We start from the raw sequence: 11,410 nt of genomic DNA, 5'->3' as shown, positions 1-11,410 counted from the left end.
AAGAATTGATCTACCATATGATCCAGCAATCTCTCTACTGGTATTTACCCCAAAGACTTGAAAACCCATATCTGAAAAGATATTTGCACATTGATGTTCATAGCAGCATTATTCATGGTGGCCAGGACATGGAAGCAATCAAAGTGTCCTACGACAGATGATTGGTTAAAGAAGCTGTGGTACATATATACAATGGAGTAATACTTAACCATAAAAAGAGATGAAATACTGCCATTTGTGACAACATGGATAGACTTCGAGATAAAAAAATTGAAAATCGCATGATATCATTTATATGTGAGATATAAACCTAAAAGCAACAAATGAACAGGACAAACAGAGACTCAGGGACATGGATAATGGACTAGTGGTTACCAGAGGGTAAGGAGTGGGGGAGGGGAAGAGGTGACCTCGAGATAATCATGCTAAGCAAAATAAGCCAACTGAAAAAATTGAAAATCGCATGATATCATTTATATGTGAGATATAAACCTAAAAGCAACAAATGAACAGGACAAACAGAGACTCAGGGACATGGATAATGGACTAGTGGTTACCAGAGGGTAAGGAGTGGGGGAGGAGGGAAGAGGTAGATAGGGTAAAAGGGGTCAAATATAGGGTGCTTTGGGGAGGGTGAAGTGGGTAAAGGGGATCAAATATATGGTAGCTGAAGGAAAGTGGACTCTGGGAGGTAATCACACAATAAAAGATATAGATGTCAAATTATAATGTACACCCCAAAATTATATAATTGTATTAACCAATGTTACCCCAATAAACTTTAAAAAAAAACACTATACTGTGCTGTCTCAGTAAATATATGCTTTAATAAATTGTTACTGAGTACATAAATTAATGGATTCTAGATTTCTAGAAATGCAATTTCTAAGTCTCATAGCACACACATTTTTAAGGCCTTTAACACATATTGCAATGTAAGCTCTTTGAAATTTGAAAATGTTTAAAAAGCAGTACAAAAATATCAATAATGTTATCACACATCGAAATGTTAAGACTGGTAATTTATGATGGCTATATTCATAGATGACTTTTTTCTTCATTTTTCCAAAATTTCTAAAATGAGTTGTTACTTTACACAAACAAGTTGAATAACCATAGCCTTAAATTTGTGTTATATGTGCTTTTCTGCCTTACAGTTGGTTCTTCCTTTAGAAGTAAACCTAAGAAAAGAGAATTTTCATCATTATATTGGGTTTTTTGCCCTCCATCAATCTTAAAAAAGGAAATGAGAATCACAGGCACTTGGCCTTCCTAACTCATTTGATCAAACTCCTGGCACGAATAAGCAGTGTTATAGATTTACCCTTCTGATATTTCCTGGCTGAGGACAAGAGAACTGTAGTCTTACATCCATTTGTAAAGCACTTTTTATTGACTCATGATTTTGCAAAGACTTAATCAAGTTGTTTCTCAAACAATCCCATGAGGCCGTTAATAAATCCCACTAAGCCTCGGATACACACACATGCCTATGTGAATGCAAAGATAGACGGACGCTAATTTAACCTATGTATTTTTTGCACAGGACTTCTCGATGCTCCTGGCCTTTCCCTGGTTTTAGCAGCAGCTAGGGCGCAGTCTGTGCTTACTGCGTTGGAGAAAGTACAATTTAACAGAACATAGGCATCAGTTCTTGGCTTACAACTTTTGAAAGCCTAGGCCTACAGGAGCCCTAGACTGGAGGAGATGAGGAAGAGCAAAGTTGCACCACTTCTTCCCCAACTAATTCCACAGGCTGTGAAGAAGGGAAGGTGAATTTCAAGAGACCTAGAGAGCTTAGATGATAATGCAGGGGTTTCCTAGATAATGTGGCTCTGTAGCCAAAAATCTCAGAGGTTTGAGGGAGCTGAGGGCATAGAAAACTGATGCTTCACTTCTTGGATAGAAATGGGGCAAGCAAGAGTTCTCTAAGCTTCACAGAATATAGAAAGAATGAGAATATTTCTCATGAGCACAAAAGTACTGATGACATTGAAAGAAAGGCAACCAGATGTGATTAATCTTCAAGTTCACCCTTTCTTCTGCCAACTCTAAGATGCTATACATCTTAGTTCTAGAATTTCCATTTGGTTCTTTTTTTATGGTTTCTGTATCTCTATTAATATTTTTTTTTACCTGCTCAGTCACCATTTCCCTTAATTCTTTGAACTTATCTCAAAGTTAGTTTCTATTGACTGCTTTTTTGTTCTTGTTTTTGACCTTTAGGTTGGTGGGGGTTTTTTCCACCTTTATGAAAGAAGGACTTCCTAGTGATTGCAGTGTCAGAATTAGGTCAAGCAATGACACTAACAGATGATAAGAATCTAATGTCAAAGCAGTCACAAAGTAGGGCAGGGCATCATCTCATTAGAAATGGTGCATAATGTGTGATTATTTCCAGTCTTCAAATAAGTAAGACAGTTGCAAACCACTGTGAAAAACATAAGGGTAGAATCTCCAATCTTCTTGATCAGTCTCAAACAACTGCAAGACAGTCCCACTCATTAAAGAAAATAACTAGAAAAGAGCTTAAAACATTAGCATCTAATTCCCTGCCTTCAGCCAAGTAGGACAGTCTCCTCCAATGATTAATTTTTTTCTAAGCAAAAAGCAGTTTCCTTGCATTCCTAACATAAAGGTAATACATACTTAGAGGAAAAAAAAAACAACCAAAACAGACAGGCATAAAGAAGAAAATAATACCCAGAGAAATTACCATTTAATATTTTGCTAAACATCCAACTAGATGCTGTTCAATGAAAATACTTATGCATATAATTTTATATGAATGGAATAGTATGCATGCTTTTAACTCAATGGGTAGTAAAGATCATTATCAATAAATACAGATACCTATCTTTTTTAGTGACTGTGTATTCCATCACATAAGTGTATCAAAATATATTTAACCAGTCCTCTATGGAAGGACATTTCATTCTAGATTCTTGCAATAATGAACATTCCTTCTGCTTTCTCTCCGTGTGTGTGTGTGTGTGTGTGTGTAACATCTTTGTGTACTTGTCAGATTATGTCTCCTTGGGGCAGTACATTTTATTATTTCTGGGCTGCAGCATATTCAAAATTTTTAATAATAAACTATTCCCACCAGTAAGGTTGAACCCACTCACACTCCTGCCAACAGTGAGCCCATTTCCATCTTTGGTCATACTGGGAGTGTGCAATCTTTTCAAATTTTACCTATGTGTCAGTCAAAAAGTAATATCTAAATTGTGTTGAGTGACTTGCCAGTGAGTTTTAGTGCAGTGTTAAGGATGGGTATCTTACCATTCTGGCCTTAAATGGACAATGTAATATAATAGGATTTAAATTAGAAAATCTGGCTTCCACACTGGTAGATCTGTGTCCTTGAGTAAGCCACTGGACCTTTCTAAGCCTCAGTTTATTCAAATGTAAATGAAAGAATTGGAATGACTATTCTTGAACTTCCTTTCCAGCTACTATAAGGAAGAGATGATGGGAATGCACTGTGCAGATCTGTAGCAGACACTGTTCATTGACAGACCCAATGCCATTCCCAGACCCTTTTCTTTTACCTGCCTCTACTCTAGAAGAGGCTGAAAATGCTCAATACCCCCTTTCTCACCCTCCTTTGGAGCTAAGGGGTAGCCATTTTCCCAAGTTCTGGCTAATGAGACATGAAGGAAAGTCTATTGGGTGCTTCTGGAAAACCTTTTGCTTTCTTGATGGCACAAGAGAGAGCAAGCTAACAGGTGCTGTCTCTCCCTCACCCTCTGCCTTCAGTGCTGATTTGATGCCTGAACCTGCAGGGCAGCGTGGTGACTTTGTACAATGTCAGCTCAGCTAAGTAGGATCTGTTTTCCAGAATCCTGCATGGTTTCAGGTTACTCTTGGCCAGGAGATAAATGTTACATGAAATGTGGAAGGCAGTGGCAAAGCAGCAGTCATGGTTTTCATGCTCTGAAAGACAATGCAGGGTTCTAGGCATGGTGGTAACTCTTGCACGCTGTCACTGATCTGCTGGCTCACCTTGCTGACATGAGGCAGCACCTAGAATCCAGCTCCCACCAGATCTCCTCCTTCAGTTTCTCTGGGTCCCAAGTCAAGTGCATGTGCAGCTCCATGAAGAGTGCCAAGTTCTCCTGCAATACATCTGCATTATTAAGGTCAGAGGTTGTGAGAGACGCACGCAGATCCAGTCTGTCTTTGAGCATTCCAGCTCATGAATTCCAGTTTGTCCTTGCAGGTTCCAAGTCTATTCCTGCTCTCATCCAAGTCCAGCTTTCTACCCTGACTTCCTTCTGGCTATGGTAACTTCAGGCTATGGTAACTTCAGGCTCAACACTAGAACCAAAGACAGCAAACAGCCTTGCATAGACTCCTCCATAAGCTCCCATGATCATGTAAGGTCTCATGCAGAATGGTTCAATAAAACTTTTGTGATGATGGAAGTGTTTTATATATGAGCTGCCCAATATGATAACCACTAGTTACATGTGGCTATTGAGCACTTGAAATGTACTTGGTACCATTAAGTAATGAAATTTTTACTCTTGTCTAATTTTAATTCAGATAGCCATCTGTGTGGCTAATGGCTGCTACCATACTGAACAGCATAGGTCTAGTGCCTAATAATAAATCTCTTATTCTTTATTACTCACAGTGGTTCTGTTTCTCTGGTTAAATCTTGACTGATATAGGCAGCAACTGGTAACTACATGGTGGGGGGCGGGGGGAGGGGGAACATGTAGATAGAAAGCCAGCATGTTGGGTATGACAGGGCTGGAGGAAATAGTCCTGGGAGGCCCACTAGTTTGCCACCCCTGAACTTCTTATATAAGAAAAATAGATCCCCCCTTAGCTTGTCCAGTTGGGAACCCCATCTAAGCCAGAGTTATCAAGATAAGGTAAGATATTGACAATGAGCAGGGAGGCTCTAGTAAGGTGTGCTCTTCAGCAGGCAATGTTTTCTTTACTCCAACATGACTTTTTTTCCCTTGCCAGTTCCCTTTGTAGATCCTTCCAGCACCCTTCTCCAAATGAATATGACCTTCTTTATAGAATATAATTGCCCATGCTGTCAAACTGGATTTTTTTTGTTTTAAATATCAGCCCGTTTTCATGACTTTGCAATTATGACAATAGGTGGTAGGTAATCATTTTTGTCAGCTCCAACTCTCTCAATTTATCACTTAACTCATAAACTTTACCAGGAATTGTGCTTGCCAGATGGGCCCTGCACTGTTAACTGAAAGTCAAAAAGTAACAGGGAAACAACATTTTCTTTCAAGGTTGAGCTTGAGTAGAGAACAACGTGTAGTGGTTCAAAGCTGTGTTCACAAACACATTCTACACAATTACAAGAAACATTTCTTTCTTTCTTTCTTTCTTTAATGGTTGCTTAAACAAGTGGTTATCCGTTATGGTGTTGACATAGGAAAAGGCAAAATGCTGGCCACCGAATCAAAGCAACAGTGCAACGGGCAGCTCAGTAGCCTGTGTGGTTTAGTTCCTTGGATGGACAGGCTTGCTTTTCACTTCCTCCCAATTTTGGTCCCGCCCTCTTAGTGTATTTTCCTGAGAGTTAAGAAAGAAAAGAAAAGAAAAAAGAAAAGAAAAGAAAGAAAACAAAGGAAAAGAAAGAAAACAAAACAGAGAGAGAGGGAAAGAAAGAAAGAAAAAGAGAGAGAGAGAGAGAGAAAAGAGAAAGAAAGAAAGAAAGAAAGAAAGAAAGAAAGAAAGAAAGAAAGAAAGAAAGAAAGAAAAAGAAAGAAAAAGAAAAAAAGAAAGAAAGAGCAAGCAAATATATTAGTCTTAACCTGCAAACCGTCTTTGGAGTCTGTTGTTCCTTTCTTTTTCACATCTCAAGAGACTGATGGTCTTAACTTCTCTTGTTCAGTGAGTCGCTTCGCTTTCCCCGTTGCTCCCTTTCAGCCCTCTGCCAGGGATAAGCGCTTCCTAGAGGAAGTCTGAAGACCGTGCGGCTTCGAGCATCCCACCCAAGAACACCACTCCCGCTGCCCGCGCGCCCCTGCCCAGCTAAGCGCGGGACCAGTGCCTGGACCCCTCTCCCTCCCCCTCTCCGCCGGTGCACCCAAGGGACTCGCAGTGCGGCCTGACGACCCGAGGGCGCTGGCCTCGGACATTCATAACACTGCGCCCTAGCACGCCCCCGGGCGGCGCCGAGGAGAAGGCTGCAGTTTCCTCCACGCGTGGTGGGCGCGGGTCGGAGGAGCCTCGAGCGCCTCCCAGATGCTGCAGCCCAGCCGCCACTCCGGGAGCTGCGGGAGACCTGGGACGAGCCTGCCCTCGGTGCGTGCTGGGGACCAGAAGGGGGCTCTGGATTTCGATCCCTCCTCGTCTTTTCCTTCTGGGTCTCGGGACACTCCCACTCAGATCCTCCTCCTCCCAGGTACAGGCCGGGAGTGGAGGACACATCTCTCCTCCCGGCACCCCACCATGGGCAATAGGTCCAATGGCTCCCGGTGGGAGGACTGCGAGACTCGACAGTGGCTCCCTTCCGGCGAAAGCCCAGCCATCAGCTCCGTGATGTTCTCGGCCGGGGTGCTGGGGAACCTCATCGCGCTCGCACTGCTGGCGCGCCGCTGGCGGGGTGATGCGGGGCGCAGGAATTCCATCTCCTTGTTCCACGTGCTGGTTACTGAGCTGGTGTTCACCGACCTGCTCGGAACCTGCCTCATCAGCCCGGTGGTGCTGGCTTCGTATGCAAGGAACCAGACCCTGCTGGCACTGGCGCCCGACGGCCACGCGTGCACCTACTTCGCCTTTGCCATGACGTTCTTCAGCCTGGCCACGATGCTTATGCTCTTCGCCATGGCCCTGGAGCGCTACTTATCCATCGGGCACCCCTACTTCTACCAGCGCCACATCACGCGCCACCGCGGCCTGGCGGTGCTACCAGCCATCTACACCGTCTCCCTGCTTTTCTGCTCCCTGCCGCTGCTGAACTACGGGCAGTACGTCCAGTACTGTCCCGGGACGTGGTGCTTCATCCAGCACGGGCGGACCTCGTACCTGCAGCTTTATGCCACCCTGCTGCTGCTGCTCATCGTCGCGGTGCTCGCTTGCAACTTCAGCGTCATCCTCAACCTCATCCGTATGTACCGCCGGGGCAGAAGAAGCCGCTGTGGGCCCTCCTTGGGCAGCGGCCAGGGCGGCCCTTCGACCCGCAGGAGAGGGGAAAGGATGTCCATGGCGGAGGAGACAGACCATCTCATTCTCCTGGCTATTATGACTATCACCTTTGCCGTCTGTTCATTGCCTTTCACAGTAAGTTACTCACTTTGCTTTCACAGCCCAGCTCTGCCTCAGCCTCCTCACACCCTCCCCTCTCCTACCCTTTCAACTGCCACACGATCTTTTGCAACTTGTAAAAATATGTCCTAATTTGTAAAGGTCTGTAGACTTCCCCTGTCCCTTTTCACCTTTACCCCACTTCCTTCCTTCCCTAATCCTGGCGTAGGGGTTTCTCTAGGCTAGTGTTTCTCATACAGTAGTACAGTCCCACTGATAGGGAGCCTTGACACTCACTAAGCCACCAAACTCTCCATCCTAGAATGAAAGGCCCCTTACAGTGTCCCCAAACCACCACCACTAGCATGGCTTAGTACCCGAGGAGGAGGCAGCCCCTTCCACCTCTAGATGGTTGCCAGTTCAGTCTGACTTCCCTGAGCTGCAGTTTGCCCCGTGGTACCCCCCACTCACTGCTGCTAGTTCCATACTTTGCCTGCTGTTTCTCAAAGGGCAAAATGTGGTATCCAACCCGGTGGACATTGATAATGGTCCCAAGTGAGAAAGATCCTTGTTGCAGAACTTCAGATCACTATTTGTCCTAAAAGTTCAACAAGTTTCTAGTTTATGGGTTTCCCAGTTTACATATTAGGAGCATAACTCTGTAGCCATGAAAATTCATAATACATCTGTAATGATAATTATAGGAAAAGATGGTTACTTGGAGAAACCCTTTACTAAGCTTTTGAGATCCCTTTAAAGGAGGCATTTACCCTCTTACAAAATATCTTCCTGATGTCACTGTCAGAAATATATACAGGTGCTCTTCAGCTTACCATTGTGCATGTTATGAGCACAAGGTTATAACAGGAATGGCTGGTCCATCTCAGGGATGGGAGAATTAGGCATGTCCACTTGCCATGACCCAGCAGGCCAGAGCCTGCCTGGAGACCTGGAGGCAGTTTAGGTACTGGGATGGGTGTTGTCCTGGTTTGGGGCAACCTCAGCAGTTAGTTTTATGATGCTGTGAGATTGAGCCTGCTGAGGTTTACTGAGCCTGGGATGTATCTGAGCACGGGCTGGCCTCTTACAAAGAAATAGGAATTGAGGATTCTGGCAGCTCCATTTCCTAATCTTCAGAAGAACAAGACTGACCCTGCAGGGAGTGAGGAGTTGGCAGTGATTCCTACCTGCCACAGTCTTGGAGACAAGAAAGAGTTGGACACTGCCTGCCATTAGCAGGTCTGACCTGTAGAAACTAAAGAAGTAACTTTATCCTACTTCCCACCACCATCACTATTTTTTATTATCTTCATACACTATTGGCCCACACTGAAGCTGTGTACAGAAATGGCCGACACCAAGGTCTCACTTGAGGCAGGAATCATTTCCACATGTCCCATAATAACCAAGGACACTGTCAGGCAAGGCAAAGGCTTGTGGTTGCCTTCGGAAATTTTCCTATTATTTTAACAGAGCACATGCAGTCCAATAGAAATACAGCATGGGCCACAAATGTGAAACACATATGGAACTTAGGATTTCCTAGTAGCTACATAACAACAACAAAAATAAACAGATGCAATTAATTTTAATCAATGTATTTTATTTAACTCAATTTATCCAAAATATTATCAATTTAAAATGTAATCAATGTAAAACAATTAGTGAGCTATTCCAACTAATTTTCTTCCTTCTGTCCTAGAAAATACTGACAATTTACCAGTATTTTCTATCTCAGCCTGTTTCTGCTGGAACCGCTTTCCATGTCTCTTAAAAATTGCCCAGCAAGGAGGGGAGTTCACAGCTGTGTACTCAGTGGTCTACCAGCTTATTCTAGCACTTCAGAAGTAGGGGGAAGAGGGTGGTGGGGATTTAGGAAAGTCGGGACTACTACCGCCATTGTCCCAAGGTGTGGGCAAGTTAGAATTACTGTTTCCTCCAAGAATCCCAGTATAGGACTTCCAAAGTTTGGGAAGTGAAACTATCGAAATGTAAAATGCTCAGTGCCCTGTAATGAAGTCAAGTTCAACCTCAAATATCATTATTATCAACATCAACATGGCAAACATTTGGGGATGCTAATTTTTACATACACTATTCCATTATTTTCACAACTGCCTGTAAAATAGATAGTATTATTATTCCCATTTTATAGATGAGGCAAGTAACTTATCCTGGGTCCCACAGCTGATGAGTGTTGGAGCCAGGATTGAAAGCTAAGCCATTTAAACATAGAGCCTATGCTCTTAACCACAGTACTATCGGAGAGAAAGTACTCATTTTTCACATGAGAAAATTAATCCAAGATTTCATAAGAGAAATGTGAAGAGTTATAAGTATCTGGACCACTTTTCCTCTTAATTCCAATTTGTTAGTTTTAAAAATAAAATAGCAAAGACCTTTTTCTCCATGTCAGAAAAAGGGGCCAAGTGTATGTTTTTGTTTTTTTTAATTCCCCACAGACCCGTGAATTAAAAGGCTGAGAATGGGTTTTTAGGAGATTGGCTAATGTAAATGCTGCTCTAAATTAAGAAATAATCAGATTACCCCTCATGTAAAATCTTCTGCTGGTACCGTAAAACATTTCTCAACTGATTGGGAAAAAAAGGCATGTGTTGTTTAGGAAATGACATTATTTTGGCTGTCCAATATGAAATCATGCATATGACCAACAACATATTCCAAACTGTTTATGCACTAAAGGGATAGCGTATATATTAATAAATTCCTCCTTATGTTAATCAGCTGTTGTCGTTATTTCACAGAGATAAATAGAAACTTTCCTCCTGACATGGAATAGAACACAGGAAATATATGAGACCTCCATTCTTACCTCAGATAGTTAGTGTCTTTATTTCCAATCCACATCAAGCCACTTTCTCAATACTTTACTAGTAATTGTGGATAGCTTCTGGCCATTTTAAATGGTTTTCCACATGCCGTTAGGATAAAGTGCTTATGTATTTTATTCAGTTCTAAAATTTCAAAAGTGAATCACTGACTCTCTAAAAATGTCTTCATCTTTAGAAATTCTTTAGGGCTATAATTTCTAAGTAAATCTGATTAGTGGAAATCTGATCTTTGCAATACAGAACAAACTCAAGTAAACAGCCCTGGAGTTTCCTGTTCGTTCCTAGTACTCTTTATGACATGAATGGAGGTTATAAAACTGATATGAAATTGGTCAATTACATTGTGGAAAATATCACAATTCTTGTAGGGATGAGAGATCCAGAAATCTCTATGCATAACCACGATGAACTTCGCTTGGTGATATTTTAATGTCCATGTACTACTTGAAGGTCCTTATGGTTCATGCGTCATTAATGATGTATTTGGGGATTGTTGAAATAGTTTTAATATACATTACTTTTCAAGAGAAAGTTTCTCTATATGAGTGTCATTACTTGACACTTTTTACTTTCCATAATATCATTTGATATTATGAAATGGTGGTTGTGAATTAAGACATGATTACACTGAGTTTATAAAATTTAGACAGCAAGAATCCTAGTTCTTTTCCCAAAAAAGAAGTTGTACATTATGTCTCCACCCTTGGTTGAGTTCATCATCACTGCTATTTCAGATAATTAAGGCCTCAGCTTAAAGAAAAACAGCTTTTAGGGATGATATATTTCTTTTTGGCATGTCAAGAGCCTATCACAATATTAAGTTTAAAAAAGAAAAAGAGTAGAAATAGTGAAATAGATCACTGGAGACATAGTGTTTCAGGAAGACAATCAACAAGTCTTTTTCTACCTAAAAGCGTAAGGCCCAGTTAATCTGCAACTTGGTCTGCTGGGTTTCTGTGGCTTCTCCTGTCCTTTATTTCAAAGTTTCTGACCACCACTCTGCATCTTTATATTGAGTTTACCTCTACTGTGCCTCAATTTATATCACCAAGATGTATCTAGCTTCATTTTTCTTAGGATATTTTGCTGCCTAAAATTTTCCCCCTCTAATAGAAAACTAGACTTTAGACTTCTGCATTTGGGACATAGGTATGATCGGACAGGCCAAGGATAGGGAAAGTACATTTGGAGAAGGCTGACACTTCCTCTAGACCAGGGTTCCTAACCTGCACTCCATGGACAGCACATAGATGACTGAAATCATTTGCAAAGTCTTGTGTTTATCTGAGTTCTGGGTGGATGTTTCGTAGTGTCCAACATTTTTT

At 42.0% G+C, this 11,410-nt stretch overlaps 1 protein-coding gene across 1 annotated transcript in view; it reads left to right on the top strand.

Annotated features, from left to right (window-relative positions):
* The first annotated feature begins 5,720 nt into the window (after window positions 1-5,720).
* The window catches only part of PTGER2 (prostaglandin E receptor 2), a 9,401-nt gene continuing 3,711 nt past the window's right edge, over window positions 5,721-11,410 (top strand). Inside the window, exon 1 of the mRNA XM_006920186.3 lies at window positions 5,721-7,269. Coding sequence (XP_006920248.3) covers window positions 6,232-7,269 — 1,038 coding nt within the window. The 5' untranslated portion in view covers window positions 5,721-6,231. The remainder of the gene's footprint in view (window positions 7,270-11,410) is intronic.

This window comes from Pteropus alecto, unplaced genomic scaffold (genome assembly GCF_000325575.1).
Source record: "Pteropus alecto unplaced genomic scaffold, ASM32557v1 scaffold86, whole genome shotgun sequence".
In the NCBI taxonomy this organism is placed as follows: domain Eukaryota; kingdom Metazoa; phylum Chordata; class Mammalia; order Chiroptera; family Pteropodidae; genus Pteropus; species Pteropus alecto.
This window is presented reverse-complemented; position numbering and strand designations above follow the sequence as displayed.